Here is a 17,500-nt window from a genome sequence, read left to right as displayed (position 1 = left end):
AAAGGAACAAAAGTTGCACTCAACGTATTTCGAGAGTATCTCAAGGAAAGAAAGGTAGACGCAGTGTCACTTGTGTCAACAACGCGAAGGACAAGTGGGCTAATGCATATGTACTGAAGAGATTTTATGCTGAAGCCAGAAAAAAGAATGGCGAGCTTTACACCAATTAAAGCTTCACTTGTCAGGATACGCTTTGAAAACTGTGAAATTCTTCAGCTCTGTTGATGCCTAGTGTTATTGAACGTTTGACAGTTAGTACAATTTGAAGTCTACAAATATATGTAATTATGCTGAGAAGGAAACCAATAATTGATTGGTCCCATTACATGACTCTGCAAGGCAGCGCGCGCTTACAGCTTCCCGGAAACAAAAACAAAAAACAAACTCGGTGATCGAATGATAAAACATTATAATTGACCTCGGTTATCGCAAAATATCGTGATTTGTCAGTGGCAAGCAGATCAATTATTTGCGGAAGCCGAACCTCGTCCAATAATTGTTAATTATTTGTTAGTAATTTTTTTTCCTTGAATTGTAATAAAATCATTGTTCATCAATAAGATTTGGAACTGGTTCCATGGGAAAGGGATGGTATGATGGAAGGACAACCTAGGTAACCATAGCAATGTCACACGCAGAACCACCACCAGCTGATGGTAGTAGTTAAATATGCATGGTGAGGGTGTTGGTGTAATCCGATGGTGCCAACTGATAACAGAGCTCACCACACTGGAAAGTTTTTCAACCTTTTTAAAGTACATGTAACTTTTCGACAGGAAGGGGTGCAGCTGAAATGAATAAATATTATTATTACTCATTCAGCTGTAATTTGTTGTAATAACTAGGAGGCTAAATGCAAAGTACAACTAGGTCAACCTGATGAGGTGTCTATGCAAGTTGCATGTACATAAGATTCTTATCAGAAGGATTATAATATTAAGCTTTAGAGAGACAGTCATGAACTTGAAGGATTTAATCATACTTAATGCATTGAAATGGTTATGAAACTCAACAAGTCTTTTTTTTTCTTCATGTTTTTGTCTTTAGTTTTGGCCTTGATGGTGCACAAAACACACCTTTTTTCAGGAAGAAGATAACCAATCAAATCTTTCGATGAAATCATACGCAACTAATTTGTGAACCTGTGTGAAGTGAAAACAAAACATTGTGCACTGTCACGGTCAATTCAACATCAATTGCAACAACATTGTTCTTGCTTTTAAAGGTTTTGAGGTTTCATAACCTGTCGGTGTCTCTCGGTTAACTATGATTAAAGTAATAAAGCCCCTCCCTGAAAAGTTTTTACGTAAATTTCAGACTAACCTTTCTGTTTCCTAAAACTCTCCTGCGTTAAACAGTTGTCTGAAACCACATATAGTTTTGTCAAATTTTGAAAAAATTGATTGTTTAATAAATGTCTCTGTGACATAAAACGAAAAGGAATATGATAATCAAGCCCCTTAAGCAAATAAAGTCTCCCCAAGCGTGTAGTTCTACCTGTTACCCAGCTCTTGTCATTGCTTGTGATGACAGAGTCAGACATGACTCTGACCCACTTTTCAAATAACTTTAACCCATTGATGCCTGAACTGCCCTGGGGCCCGTTTCTCGAAAGTCCCAATAACTTTCCAGGCCCGAAAAGCCATTTGTAAAACTGCCAACCGCTTGTTTTGGAAAGCCGATCTTTTAACATGTTTTCACGGTAACAAGGAGAAAACTGACTGTGAAGTTTTACGACTTAAATCCTCTCCGTTATTGAGATACAAAGGGAATTGTGACATCTGAAAATGGCCCGTAAAGTTTCTAGACTTTCAAGAAAACGGATCTCCTGGACGGCTACCACTGATGAGCAAAATCGTCTGGCGTTAGACAGAGTAAAATCTTTTTACTCACACTCCTAGGAGCCAGTGGGTTAAGGGCTTCAGTGGCTGTATTCTTTATCTTAACCTGTGCATAAATTATTACTTCTTAACCATGGTTTATACTAAGTAAGATAACTGTGCAATCTTTTTTAATCTTGCGAGCATTATTCTTTGATAATGCAATTTGTGTTTTTTTTATTCTTTTTAGTCACATGACCATGATAGAAATCCCTTCAATATGACAGCAAAGAATTTTCCAAAACGAAGGTATGGTCTAAATTCCTTAAATAATTAATTTTAGCCTGTCTAAAAGTTAATATTTGAGTTTCAAGTATTATGACCATTTTTTTACTGTTTTTTTGCAGGAGTCGCATGCATGCATCAGTGGCTTCTTACAACCGTACCAGGTACATGTAGAAACAGCTACATGTAGTGACTAGTAACTAGTTTTAAGTGATACAATTTTTTTGGTTTTTTTTTTTTTGCATATCTTGTTACCTACATGAGTTTGCTCTTCTTTGGGGAATCACCTTAGAGCGATTATGGAGAACTCTCTATCTTCAACCAATCCTGTGCAACCACTGAGGATTTTATTATTATTATTATTTTATTTAATCAATTTGCTAACAAAGGCAGGTGACAACACAATAGAACATTAAGTCCCCTACAAGGTGTATCACCCAACCCAACCCACATCATGAACATAAAAACGAACGACACCGAACCCTACCCACTGATAATTTCTAAGAAAAAATATATGTATCTATATATGTTGTAGTACAATTTGTTCCTTTGGTACAATTTTTTCTGAACTGGTACAAAATAGTTTGAACTGGTACAATTTTAATTGTACTGGTTTATTTTTATCAACTGTCTAAAAAAGGGATTTTCCTTTTTTTGAGGTGTAGTTAAAAAACAGGGGCGTGGTTTTTAGGGGGTCTAAAAGAGAACAATGTTATTTCTTTCTTTTCTTCTACTTTCCTACCCCTCCCTCATCTTCCCCATCACCTCTATCCAACCCCCCTTTCTTTCACAGTTCTATCCCCCCTTATTTTCCAGGTGGCCCCCCTCCTTGCGTACACTTATGCCCACTCCCTCTATGACAGACTTTACACAGTATACTCAAGACTTACTTTTTTACTCACCTGAACTTGAACTTGAACTCCCTACCTCTGGATCTGTTGTCCACTCTCTTATCCACTTGACCACACAAGCAGATCATGCAAACTTACCATGATACATGTAATTTATAATAATTGAAGATTTTAATATTCATCCCAGGCCACTCTCTGTCCAAATATTTTATTATTCATCCCAGACCACTTTCGGTCCAAACTTCAATTTAAACAACACAACACAATAATTTTATGCCATTACTCAAAACTATTCAAACAGTTTTGAGTTTTGGTCATGGGTAACTAAAATTTGTTACTGCAATACCTTACCACAACCTCCTGAACAATATTCAGCACTTAATATTATATCCACTGAATGATAATTTTCTATAATTTACATTTAAGAATTCCAACCAAGAAGCTAAGTTACTACTTGGTGCAGCAGAGAAAATGTATCTTTGGCCTCAAAATACTCAATAACCCTAAACTTGAGAACCTCTTCCCAGAAACCCCTAGCATGTCATCCTACACACCAGTTTTTCTACATTACCCTCCTGATAAGAATTTTCCTGAATCTCTGTTGTTTCATGTGACTGTGTAAAAAGGAGTACTGAACTACGTGTATTTGCCTTATGGCTGGCTTTTGAAGTTAAACATTTACATGTACTGTCAACAGGGGAAGTACAGTAAGTGCTAACAAAGCTTTGGAACTTGTTCGAGCTGCTTTGCAACCCTCTCTCAATGCAGAAATTGAGGCAGTTTTAAAAAGCTATCAAGAGGTGTGTTTCATTTTTTTTTTGTTTTGTGTAAGGGCTGAAAATGATTGGCAGTGCCACACAAAAGTGATAACAATAACAACAGTAATAATGATGATGATAATAATAATAATAATTATATTATTATTATTATTATTATTATTATTATTATTATTAGTCTTCATTCAATGACCATTTTGATAACATACAATTTATCAATACATGTATGTATCAGAAGTTTCATCAACCACCAACATTAACAAGAATCACAATTAACTGACAAATCATATTTAAAATCTAACCTACATGTATGAATGAATTTACTAGTTATTTTTAAAACACTTTGCATGAATTTTGTGTTAATTATACTGAGGGATCGTAGTTGACAAGTTGTGGGATATGCTTTTGCAAAAAGTTGGTCATTTTGATCACTTCTTATCTTTCTTAAAAGATAATGATCAGTTTTTTCCAGCAGATCGTGTACTATCAATATTATTATTCATGCTCAGCACATACCCTTAATTCATACCTCTCTGAAGAAGCACTGAACAGATACGAGAATTTTATTTACATGTACTGTAAGTGCAGCAAAATCTTGATTGGAGAGTTATTAAAACCTAATTATGACGAAAATGGTGTTCCAATACTTTATTGTTTATTTTATTGTTTATTGTAGAATTTCATTATGTTCAATCCGCACTGCTCGCTTGCAGTTAGCAAAAGCTAGTCGAGGCGAGCAGTGGTTACATGTGTATAAAAGAGAGAACAATATTAGAGAAAGTTACGGTATTCATGTACAAACAGTGCACTGTAGATTGAACAGGTATACAAAGAACTAGACTGTACAAAGTATACTGAGTCAACTAAAATAAGTAAATATCATCTAAAATCAAATCAATACAAAATGCAAGTATCAAAATGCAAGTATCAAGATATTTTTGTTATTACCGGTAAGACATATAAATTAATATAGTCATTTTCTTCTGAAAGTCTTCAGAGTAGGATACATTCAAAATTAGTAAATCATTTGAGTTTGTAGGATTCTGCTGACCTGCATTTCTTTTTAAGTGTTATATTTTTTAAACTTTACTGTCTTGTAGATGTTTCGAATGGCAGCGCGTAATATTAAGGACAACACTAGTGAATCTGTCTCAGAAGAACAGATAAAGGCTGTTTTACGAAGAAGCTTGGATGAGGTTTGTCAAATTAGTGCTTTAAATTAACTGCATGCGATATAATTATTGTTAAGGGCACAGGGATGGCACAGTGGTGAGAGCACCTGCCTCCCACCAATGTGGCTTGGAATTGATTTCTTGACTCATTGTCATTTGTGGGTGGAGTTTGTTGGTTCTCTCCTCTTCCCTGAGAGGTTTTTCTCAGGGTAGTTCGGTATTGCTGTTGCCTCAAAAACCAACATACGATTTGATATGAGTTGATTTGATTTCAGCGCAGCGTCCCCAATTAGCTAGAAGTGTCCCAATGCTAAATACAGTTGACACATTTAGTATTTTGTTATGCTGAAATTGCTGGAAATTAATTGTGAAAAGTAATGGATTGCCACAGTTATGCTATGAAGTTACCAGTTAGCAGTCCTGCCCTCCAGTGGAGGAATTCACACCACTTGCCATAATGCTCCTTGTACAGACTCCAGACCCCCAGACACGATACTCAAAGTTCTTCAAGCCTCAACAATCAAATCTTGAGTTGAGTTTAGAGACTCACAAGTGACGTTTCAGTTGTAAATTGTAACTATAAAAACCCTAGAGTAAAGTGGTTTTAAATAATTCATTTTCTACATCCATTTCATATAATATTTAGGCCTCATGTCCAACATGACCACCATATCACTAACCACTAACTAAAACATTATATAACAGGCTAAAGTACTATTCAGACTGGACACCAAAACCCATGCAGACAGTAGGGTAGGTAAATTAATTTGTATATACCTTTTCATTGACATTGACTTTCATTAATTTTATTCAGCAATTCACTTACTTGTAATAGAACCTCGGATATTATCGCCATAATCATCATGCAATTGGGTCAAATACAGTATACACTGGCGTGGTTGACTACGATCTAAGACAGACTTGTTGTAACACACAATACACTTTTTTCCCTTCAATGTTGATGTTTGGTGACTTAAAGAACGGGATTAATTACCTGCTGTTCAAAAAGTTTTTACAGGGTAAGGGTTTGTGACTAGTGTTGTAGCAAGCCAATACTAAACTTCCTTTAAATTTTCATTGTAACATGATCCAGGGTCTCCTAGAATTCTTTTTTCAAAATCAATGAGTGATGTTTCAAGTTTAAATGTTTACAACGTGAGCGGCAGTGTTGTATGGTCCTTTAAGAGTTAGGATTGTTTATTTATTGATATAACTTTAGAATGTTAGTTATTAATTGATCATGTATATATACATATACAATTTTTATTTATTTATTTATTTCACTTTTCTCGGCATATTAGCATGTATTTGCTTGGGGCCTAATCAGCCTCATCAACCTGAGTTGAAATAAAGTTACTTACTTACTTACAATCTGTAGGGGCCCATGCAACATGCCACAAATGTTGTAAACAACTTGTGAAATGAATGCTTTGTAGCAGTTACTATTGCCAATGTGTTAGAAAAGCGTACATACGGCAAACTTGCATTCATTTGGTGTGTGCTCCAAAGAGAGATTCGATGTTGTTTTGGGAATTATTGGTTTCAGAATGTTTGCACCAAGGTTGTCATCGGATTTGAATATTTATCTCATTTTCGGGCAATGATTTCCTTAAATCGACGTACACATTTTCAGTGGCACACTTGGATTTTAAAGTTAAAGTTGTTAGGGTGCTCTTGCCCCACCAGTAGATTTATCTCTTTCAACTTCGCAATTCAAACAAGAAGAAACGTGTACAGCAAAAGATCATATTTGGTCAAGTATTGTAGATGATTAAATATCCAATGAAGTTGTAGCAAGCCACAACATTCCCGACTGTACTTTAAGTTCAAGACAAAGTTGTTTGGTGCACTGAAGTGTAGGAATTACAGATTGTTTGCAAAGTACATGTAAGGACTGCACTGCTGTCGGCATGGAAGCAAAGCAGGATAATGTGGAATGAAAGGGAGGAAAAGTTCAGCGTCATGAGATTGGTGTTGTAATGTCCTTAACCCAGTTTTCAATAACTTAATGGCATAGGTTTGGATAGGTGGAAAATAAATGGAGGCATTGCGAATGAAAAGTAATAAAGTAATAATTAATAAATAAAATGTGTTTGGTGTTGTATTTGTCTCATTCATCTTCTTTCAAAGTTACATTCTTTTATAAAGTTCATTGCATCATACAAGAACATGTGGTTGTATACTTTATTACAATCACTAGTGCTTGTATATATATAACATTATTCATTTAATAATTGTATTAATTCCTTCATCAACCCCAGCTTTTCTCTGCTACCCTTTCAAACCCTCCCCGTGCTTTCAGACAGTTGAACTTTGTCACTCTTTACAGACCTGATGCATGTGACCTGAATAGTGCGTTTCTGTTGGCTGTCACCAGTATGAATTATTAATCGGTTTTACAAATTATTTACATTTGTTTTGCAGTTGAGATATGAGAGGGGAGACAGTCCTGTCACTGTTAGGAAGGTTTGTGACATAAAATAATTTAAGAAATGATTCTTATTAAAGTGTGACCCATTAATCTGATCAATCAAGCCTTCTCCCAAATTTGGACACACACAACACAACATTGACTCCTGGCAGTGAGACTTGACAGATTTTACTCTTGTCTAACGCCAGATGATTTCACTCGTCAACTGGGGGTAATCCCTAGAGTATTTGAGGTGTCAGTGGGTTAAGTCGCAAATTGTACAATAATTATTGTCATGTAACAACTTAAAAGATTTGTGTATACATAAAATAATAGAGCGGTTTCAATTGAGTGTCAAACTTCAAGGTAATTAGCGAATTGCTTTGGTTTTGCATTACTTCACTCGGCAATTGGTTCAAAGTTCTTGTGCCATTTTGCCAACCAATCATGGCTTGCACATGCTCATTTTCCCGGGCTTTGTGTTGGCTACGTGTAATTACTTCAAGTTTTGATTGGTTTACTGAATTGTCTCCGTCCTTTTTGATTGGCCAAAGTAATCACTTTGGTTTTGGCTTTACAACACTCGATAATTGAAACTCGCTCTATATACATACAGTTCTTGGAAATTGCATGTAACAACACAAAATCAAATGCTTTAAAAAAAGATTGTTTTCTTTACATGTACATTGTACGGCAAGGAAAAACAAGGCTGTATGCACTAAGTTGAAAATTGACAAGTAGAATAGTCTGGTATTAAACAGAGTAAAATCTATCAAGTCTCACTCCTAGGGGTCAATGAGTTAAAGGAGACATACTGTAGTTTTTGAGTGGATGTAGAGCTTTTACATGTAAACCTGTTGTCTCCTAAACTGTTCCACATTAAAATAAAATCTATTAAGTTTCATTCCTAGAAGTCATTGGGTTCATAGAAGCGTTCTCAGAAGGACAGTTTGAGGGAGGTTGTTAATTGCACTGTACCTTACATGTTACCTTTTTTTTCTTTTCTAGAAGAGAACACGGCCTGATCCAGACAAAGAAAGGTGACCATCAGTGTATTAATTTGTGTACATCATGAACATCAACATTTTAGTTGTGGGCTCAAACATACCTGAATTTATGGTAGTCTGCAAACATGAATATGATCAGTGAAGCTATGAAGATGCATTTGTGTTGTGTGAGTAGTAATTAGCCGCAGACACAATGTGCTTACACATGGGCTTGGCTAGAGGTGCCTATGAAATGATGCTTTGCAATTGCAATCGGTTTTTGGTAGCTTGCAGAAGTTTTTGTCAGAAGATGATTATTTGAAGACATTAATTTTGACTTTTTTACATGAGAAATGGTGGGATGGTGTGCTTGGTACATATCGGTATACAGCTATTTCAATTAAGGTTGTCAGATAAAAGTTTCAACCTTATTAAGACAAGACCGAAAGGTAATATCAGTAGTTCTTAATTTTCTTTTGGAGGCACAACAAGTAGGATGGAAGAAAACACTGTAAAAATTTGTCTTCAGGTTTTAAAACTGAAAAACTGTATTCCTTTAATGTTTCCAAGTTTTTTCGGTTCCAATTTTTCAATATATGTATCATGGCACATGTGACAAAAATGTGTATTTTTACCTGTCTCTTAACCTTCATATAGTTTTTATATGGATTGTTTTTAATACAATAAAATTAATGTAATAGGTCTTTTATAGACGTACTGATCTTAAGTTGATTAAATATCACTCCTAAAGATGTATTTGTGTCTCCCAAGGTGGAAGACAATTTAACAGCACGTATTACTCTTGTATTACAATATGCATGGATAGAACCTGAAGTAACTGTGTTTCTATTTTTTTTCTTTAGTGAAGAGTCACCTTCTAAATCAAACAAGTTGGAGACCAAAGCTTTTACTTGTGATGTAAGCTATGTGAGATGGAAACATGACATTTTCAACTTAATAAGTGCATGATAGAAATGCTGCGTACAGGTAAAAAGGTGAACAACTGCATAGACACAAAATTTAATGTTGAAGCAAACACAAGCAGAAGTGCAAGTGCATTAAGAAAATTAACAGAGAAATTCTCATTTACTTGTATGTGTTCTTGTATGATTCATTATTTTGCCCTTGCCTTTGCATTTCACGTGAAGTCCTGTATTGTGAGAATCAAGGCAAAAAACACTGCCATCTTTGGAAAAATTAGTGCATTCTCTTGTTGAGCATGATTCCCAATTAGGAGTTTCCTCAGGAAGAAACCCAGTCCAATCTGGTCTGTTGCATATGGGTGATTGACAAATTAAATGTCAAATAATTATATTCGGCTTTGCAGCCGTGACGAAGTCCCACAGAAGACAATCTTTCCTTTGGCTTTTAAATAGTTTACATTGCTTTACTCCATAACGGTCAAGTAATTATGGACAAAGACTATCTTTTGCTTTTCTAAAAATATCTGTATGTTTTGGAAACATGCTGCTTAGTTCTTATTGGCTCGGTCTATCATAGATTGTATTGCATTATCTTGAGCTTGTATTGGAATCACATGTTTGATCCAGGCTTTCTTTTTTAGTGGGATCCTGATAGCATCAATGAAGACACTGAGTTTGTTATGGGAGTCAAAGCCAACAAGTTAGTTAAGTTATTGACTGTAATAGTTTAATCATTTTCTGTATAAATATGCTCTGGCTTTCCTTGCACTACCACTCAATTCAAAATGTGCCAATTAAAGAGTACACATTACCATTGTGATATTTATTTGGCTTAATGATGGCATGGTAATTGTACCTAATGGATAAACACCTCTTACTAAGCGAGTTCAAGGTCCATACTGTAAAATTACTAAGCGGGCTATAAACCAACAATTTTTTTGTTTATGGCCCAAGTACAAAACGCATGGGCTATAAATCAACAGAAAAATGGAGATCTGTAATTTTGCAATTCGGACCGGGAAGACAAGGTAAGCAAGATGTTTATTATAATTTATCTCTGTGGTAATCAGCCACGTGGGAAAGGAAACTAGTTGAAGTCAAGCAGAAGGTTCAAATCCCACTGTTATCAGGACAATTAAGCAATTGTCTCTTACTCACCTTATTCCAAAATGGCCGTCCATTTAATATTTTTTTGTTTGATTGGCTTCGTTCAAGGGTAAATATATTTTTGAATTTTACATTCGAAGGGGAGGCTAAAAGGGCGAATTTGCAAGGAAAGAAAAGAGTGCTAAAGTGGCAGCCATTTTGCAATAAGGTGTATAGACAACTGAAAAATCCAGGTGGCCTCAATCATGAATAGGATTTGAACCCAGTACCTTCCCCTTTTCCTTTCATGGGTTCATATCTTGTTGAAGCCACTTGAATTTTTCAAGTGGCTGTAAGAGACAATTTCTTAAATTGCCCAGATAACAGTGAGGACCACTTCTCCTTTTCATCAATAGTATCCTAAGAAAGTGCCAAACAATACTTTTGTAGACAGTTCAACAGCAGGATTGAATGTCAGCCGAAGCATGGGCTCATTTATGGCTCACAGCTGTGTCGATGAGATTAGGTTCATTAGCACTATGGTTTGATTTATCATAGGGCTCTTGGCTTTGCTGCAACTCGAGGAAAGCTTTACTACAGACATCCAGAGCTGTTCAAGGTAAGTGCAGTCATTTCAGACTATGGCACCGAATATTCTAGACAAAGAAAAGACAAAAATTGAATTTGAAAAATTTTAAACCAAGAAAAAAATTGAAACACAACATGTATACTGTACCTACAGATACTGGACAGTAAGTGAATCAGATATGTCCAGAAATGCCCCTAATTAGATGCATGCAGATTTCAGTAAGCACCATGAAGTGTAATGACTGGGCCACTTGGCTCTTGTAGGAATAACTACTATCAATTTACCGACCACCAGTGGTACACTGCCATGCATGGTTTGTGGTTTTAGGATTTATATACCGCACATATCACAACGTCTCATGACGGTTTACAATTCTTTCCCATGGGTGAGATCGGATGCCAGCTTGTAAAGGGGTCTCTGGCTGCCGCTATCAGTCCATATTATTTTGATCTCACCCACCCACCCAATCCATGCATGTATGCATGAACAGTGTGTGGTGTTGATTAACAGAAAAGGTTATGAGACGGGGCCTGCGGTTTATAGTCCTTATCCAAGAAGACTTGAAAGTCTAACCATTTGTGGGTATAATTACAAAGGCAGCACTTTCTCTTTAGTTATTTTAAGACCCCGAGTATTGGTCCTGCCAGAGTTGAATCCACGACTTCCCTCATGGCAGCCCGGTGTTCAACGAACTGTGCCACCAATACATCATGAAACTGATGTGATATGTGCAGTATATAAATCCACTAACATTGCCATTACACCTGTACCATCAAAATAAGAAACTGTCATTTCAGTAATAAAGCTAATAAAAACTCTAGTGAGTGAGGGTAATATTTGAAATGTATCTGGATGTGCAAGGGACATGTGCTTACTAATTCATACCAGGATCCCAAAGATAAGTGGCAGATCATGAATACGATATTGAAAGAACTAGACACGTGTGAAGCCATGCTGTGTGAAAAACGTTTTATTTGTAAACAAGGCAATCAAGGTGGACAAACGCATGTAATGTTCACGTGCATGATACTACATCCCTCCCAACCTTAAATGGTGTATAAAGCATGCTCAAGTAGTGAAAGTGGCTATAAACCCGAATTTTTTGTTTTGCTTCGAGAAATCTTTGTATCGCTCTGAGCAAAATAGCGCAAAAATGTTTATTTTTGGTTAAAACCGGAATTTTTTACAAATTTTCAAAGTGGCGGAAACGCGAGATTCGAAAACCCATTACCGAGCTGGTGAGCTTGCCGCAAGGGAATGGGTCGAGTGTAATTCGTGACGTAAAACCCGTACTGTGAGTGTCGCAAGTTGTGACTTCCATCAGAGGTGAAGCCATGCCTGAGAAATGTGTTGTTTTCGGTTGTAGCAATGTTCGAAGGAAAGAGAAAGGGATACTGCTTCATCCCATACCGTTTTACGGTAAAAGTGAAAGCGAAAAGCAAAAGGGAAGGAAGAAGTGGGTCGATTTTGTTAAATCGAAACGTGCTAGGGGATCGTCAGCATATGCCTCGTGCGTGTCTTCCTCATCGCTGGCCGCAAAGCTCGAGTTTGGCGAACCTTCAACTTCCAGCTCGTAATCTTCCATTTCTGAAACTTCCGTATCTGAACCGGAGGACAGAATGAAGTCGTTTGAAGCCATTTCTTGATTAACACGTACGCTGGTTACAAACGTCAGCCGAACTGAAATTGTTTTCACCGGCACGCAGGGAAAACTACAAAACTACGTGTCTCCTCTGTTGATTTGCCTGATGCTAATGTCCGGGAATTACGTCACTAGGCCCAGTCTCCCTTTTACCCGGTCGCGGGCAGAGAAAACCGCACTTTAAAAATTCGTAAAAAATCCCGGTTTTAACCAAAAACAAAAATTTTTGCGTCATTTTGCTCAGAGCGATACAAAGATTTCTCGAAGCAAAAAAAATTTTTCGGGTTTATAGGCACTTTAAGAATAGTGTCCTCTTGTTAGTCAGATCAGCACGGTGTCTTTTAAATAGCATGGTTTCTTTCTAGTTCTTTGGGGTGGCTGTTATTCTGGTGGCGCTCATCCAATATGTTACAAGATTTCATGAAGTCAATTTTTTTAAATGCCTTTTAGTATTCTGGGGACTCTGATGATAAACTGTGGCTTTATGAACAAAATGAACTGCCCATCACTGGAGGCAAGGTAGGGAGCTTTATACTAAATTTCAAACTAAAAGTAATTTTAAAAGGAGTTGAGAGCATAAGGATCTTAATTTGTTTCTCAGTATATGTGGGATCCGAATTCCAAAAACCCTTCAATCTCGTTTGTTCAGAGAGCTGAAAAAATCCACATATGACAGTTAAGTCCATAGAAGCTAAGTGGACCGTCGTAGTTTAAAATATTGAAAGAAATGTATGTATTCAAAGTGCTTGCTTTCAGACGTGAGCACATGGGGCCAACAAATTGACCTGCCCACCCCTCCCCCACCCCCCACCCCCCTTCCCTTCAATTGTGGGGCTTCATGGTTCAGTTGGTAGGGCATTGTATCGGGATCGCAGAGGTCATGGGTTCTAATCCCGTTTGAGCCACCTTACTTTACTTAACTTTATTGAATTTGTTGCACGTACAAAATTAGTTGTCTTAAATTGTCCAGATAGGTGTGAGGATCATTTCTGTCTTTCGCAGCGTGAATATTTTTTATCTTCCGTTGATTTTTCTCTTTCACAAGCTGATATGAAACCGTGTCAACTTCTCCTTTCTCAAACAGAAAGTGAATGAAGAGAGAGCCGCTAGAACTCAAGTCAAAGGCCATGTGCAAGAAAGTCACCTTCAAAAAAGCACTCTCCCTGTTTTTTGGTTTCTTTTTTTTTTTTGTTTTTTGTTTTCTTAAGTAAGACAACAACAAGGCCAAACGTTGCTTTTCCACAATGTTTTACAAAAGTAAAATCCAGCTTCTTTAGCTTAGTCGAAATGGCATTTCGAAAGAGTGTGAGGAAAGGTTTTCTTAAGAGTGTTTTTATTACACAGGCCTTTCTCATGATAGCAAACGACATCAGGAAGCTTGCAGGTCATGAGGACTACAGGTTAGTCAGTCAATACGTCTCAGGTGATCTAGCTGTGCAGCTTACAGCATTCTACGGATAGCTGACAATTCACTTGATCGTGTGCCTTCGCCCTCATCTCTGCTGCCGAGATACTTCTTTCTAACCTGGTTTTCTTGGTCTGTTCTGTACGCTACGCGGCATCAGTATGTGGAAAAATGCAGGGCAATATGTACATTTATTAATTCCACTATATTAGTAAGAGAAAATTAACGGATTACTTTGCATTGCAAAGGATGAGTGAAGACAGCCTGCACCCAACTTAAAAAAAAGAAACCGAAAAATTACCTTTGTTACCAGTGCTTTATAAGCTACTTTAACCTGGTTTGTAGCCAGTTGATCCAGATGATCAGGTTTGGACCAAAATATTTGACATTTTTATGAGGAAAAAAACTGGTGCTGCTCAAAGACTGAGTTTCATTCCCAAGATCGAAACGTTCTTTCTCCTAACTAGTATCGTTGATTTCTTTGTTGAGTTGTCATGAGTATTTGGAGTTATATCAAGATCGCACCTCTTAAGCTGATATTTATCTTCATTCTTAAAGCCTGTCTGACTGTTCCGATCACTCCTGGGAGTCAAAGGGTTGACTTAATAGGAAGGAACTAAATCTTGGTGATACCTTCAGATTCCAACATTTTTTTTTTTGCTTGTTTGAAACAGAAATGTGGAAGGTCTTAATCTTGAAGAAATAAAGGGCTTTAAAGTTCCACCCCAGATGTTGGAAAAGATGAAGAACCACATGAGAAGTAAGCAAAAACTTCAATTTTCAAAGTTCAATGTTGACAATTCAGAAGAATCCCCACTGTGTAGACTATGCAGTGTCTAAGGAGAAACTTTTTGACATGTAGTGAGTGAGTGAGTGAGTGTTCCAAGCTTGCTGCAAAAGAGCATAAGAGTATGGATGACAAGGTTTCTCAATTCTTCATTGGAGACTGTGGAAAGTACTACGATTCTCAGTTGAGTATGTAACAAGAGAAGTTTGGTGGCAAAGTTTCAGCGTTAAAGTTATCATGTTGTCACGGGCAACTTGCTTCGTTTCCAAGGGTAACTTTTCGGGGTTTGACGTCATTTAACTGGTAACGGTCGCCAGTTTGAATTTAACCATTACCATTTGTAGATTTTGGCGGGTTCATCGCTCATGACGTCAAGGCCCTAAAAGTTACTCTTGGAAACGAAGGAAGTTGCCCTTGACAACATGGTAACTTTAACGCTGAAACTTTGTCAACAAATTTCCCAAGTGTCATACTCAACTGAGAATCGTAGTATAAATTTGTACGAAAAGATAACTCGTTTAAATAGGCTCCGGAGAGGGTGACCATGAATGAAGTGGTTTTTGTTGTGGAACACGAAAATTCAATGCAATCATGCCATTGAGACGAGGAGATCATATCTTGTGGTATTTGAGATAAAAGAAATTACCTGGACAATATTTGATGTGGTGATTCCAGAAGATAAAGTAAGGACGGCTTCGAGAACACCACAACACAATGGGCTTAATAAACAAAAGCAAAGGCTCTGCACGCCCTGCACGTGCGTTTTACATTTTGGTTTCATTTCTTTGCCGTCCTCGACTTGAGCAAATTTGAGGTTGTGTAGAGGACGTGAGAACCTGACGAAACATATATTTCACTTTCTTCCTAAATAACCACACCGTTCATGCCAATTTTATTTCGGCAATGTTGGTACACAGTTTCCATTCCGAAGGAATTGTTCCAATAACGGGAACTAATATTTTTAGACGACGTTCTCGTTGGCATCGGCGTCGTCCTTCGTGTGAACTCCCTATAAGGGAGCACGCGACGTTTTTTTTTTTTTTGAGAGGCGGACGGAAACCGAAAGTAAACTTTTCGATGCCAGGACAGTAGTGTCTCCCAGATTTTTAACTTTATAATCTCTTATTCTCTATTTTCGAATTCCCCGTAATACACTTTGTTTGCCCCCCAGATTTTGCATAAACCATTGTTTTCGAATGCTCTTGGGAATATGCAGTGTCCCCAAGAGCATTTGAAAACAATAGTTTGTGCAAAATTTGGGGGGCAAACAAAGTGTATTATGGGGAATTCGAAAATAAAGAATGGAGGATACGTGAAAGATGCTTAGCAATGTAAAGGTGGTAGTGACAAAACAAGTTGTAAGGGAAAGAAGCCCACTTCAGTTGCCGTCTGCGTCTCAAAAGCTTGGCTTTTTTTTCTGAAAGGGTAACATAAATAACCTTTTTTGACAATTTGAGAACAATGATATTAATAATTCTTTCAAAAATTAATTTTCATGATGATGATGATGATGATTATTATTATTGTTATTATTATTATTATACAACTTTATTTATACAACTTTATTTGTTTTAGCAGGTTACAAAAAAAGGCAGCATATGCTGATGTGGACCTAATTATCATCATCATCATCATCATCATCATCATTATCATTATTATCATTATTATTATTATTATTATTATTATTATTATTATTATTATTATTATTATTATTATTATTGAATAAGGTATTGTTTTTCTTTTGGTTACTAGAACTAAAGCGAGAGGCAATGGCTCGAGCTGAGGCCAGGGACAAAGTAAAAAGCGAACCCTCTCAAAGGATAGAAAAGAGAGATGTAGAAGAAACTGCACACAGAGAGATGTCAAATTATGACAACAAACAATTTCAGGAATAAGAAGACAATGTCATAGTTGTAGAGTAGATTTTCCATTTGATAAGTGAGTTTAACATTGTCTGCTCTCCTGACACCTTTAGCTTTAAAACAGGACTTCGCTTAGGTGAAAATGTTAGGATCACCTGTTACTTCTCTTGTCTATTAAGAGTTGTATTGTTCAAGAATAATTTTGGTGGTTTTAGGATCTGCAACTAACAGCATTAGTTCATATACCACACCGACTAAATTCCCGTTACGCTATTTTTCGTCTTTTTACTTTGGTAATTTTAGTACAATTGAATATTGCTGTGAATCATGTGACAAGGATTTGATATCCCGATTAAATCACCAAACGGAAGGTTTTCCGGATCATTGTCATTGCTTCATTTTGTGGCCAGTGCTGTGAACATGGCATAACAACCCATTTTATCATGAATAACGCCAACCCGTTACTAGAGTGTAAACAGCAGTAACTACTCTCGAATACACCAAGGAGTATTGATATTTGGAAGTTTTCAGCCGACTTCATGAAACAAGTCAGCGTGATGTGTCTGTGAGAAAAAAATGATATGCAAGTTGCTTGGCAAAACGTAAGAAAATTAGAGGAGACGTCCTTTTATCCTCATATCGTACGTGCGTGTGGTAATAAAAACATTTTGTAAGTTTTTGGTATCACCGAAGAGAGATTGGATAGCGGGTTCAGGCTTCTCGCGCAACCAGCTCTCGTGGCGCACGCCCGGGATTGGCACACAGTCTTCATAAGATGCTTGCGCTCGCATAAGGTAGGAGAGGGAAGACTGAGACTGCTGGCAATCTATCCCGGACAGGAATCGTTCCTTCGACACCAAACTGATGCTCTACCTATTGAGGTAAAAGAACAAGGCACCGCGGTCA

The 17,500-nt window shown here is 37.0% G+C and overlaps 1 protein-coding gene across 1 annotated transcript in view; it reads left to right on the top strand.

The window, feature by feature from the left end:
• LOC137975985 (deoxynucleotidyltransferase terminal-interacting protein 1-like) overlaps positions 1–16,975 on the top strand; it is an 18,990-nt gene extending 2,015 nt beyond the window's left edge. The window contains exons 3-16 of the mRNA XM_068823222.1: positions 2,071–2,129; positions 2,228–2,269; positions 3,654–3,756; positions 4,833–4,928; positions 5,610–5,657; positions 7,329–7,370; positions 8,323–8,354; positions 9,164–9,218; positions 9,865–9,923; positions 10,868–10,928; positions 12,991–13,059; positions 13,885–13,940; positions 14,620–14,705; positions 16,485–16,975. Coding sequence (XP_068679323.1) covers positions 2,071–2,129; positions 2,228–2,269; positions 3,654–3,756; positions 4,833–4,928; positions 5,610–5,657; positions 7,329–7,370; positions 8,323–8,354; positions 9,164–9,218; positions 9,865–9,923; positions 10,868–10,928; positions 12,991–13,059; positions 13,885–13,940; positions 14,620–14,705; positions 16,485–16,627 — 951 coding nt within the window. The 3' untranslated portion in view covers positions 16,628–16,975. The remainder of the gene's footprint in view (positions 1–2,070; positions 2,130–2,227; positions 2,270–3,653; positions 3,757–4,832; positions 4,929–5,609; positions 5,658–7,328; positions 7,371–8,322; positions 8,355–9,163; positions 9,219–9,864; positions 9,924–10,867; positions 10,929–12,990; positions 13,060–13,884; positions 13,941–14,619; positions 14,706–16,484) is intronic.
• Positions 16,976–17,500: the final 525 nt, after the last annotated feature.

This window comes from Montipora foliosa, chromosome 11, assembly GCF_036669935.1.
Source record: "Montipora foliosa isolate CH-2021 chromosome 11, ASM3666993v2, whole genome shotgun sequence".
Lineage (NCBI taxonomy): Eukaryota > Metazoa > Cnidaria > Anthozoa > Scleractinia > Acroporidae > Montipora > Montipora foliosa.
The sequence above is the reverse complement of the archived record's forward strand: the minus strand, read 5'-3'. Positions and strand labels throughout refer to the sequence as shown.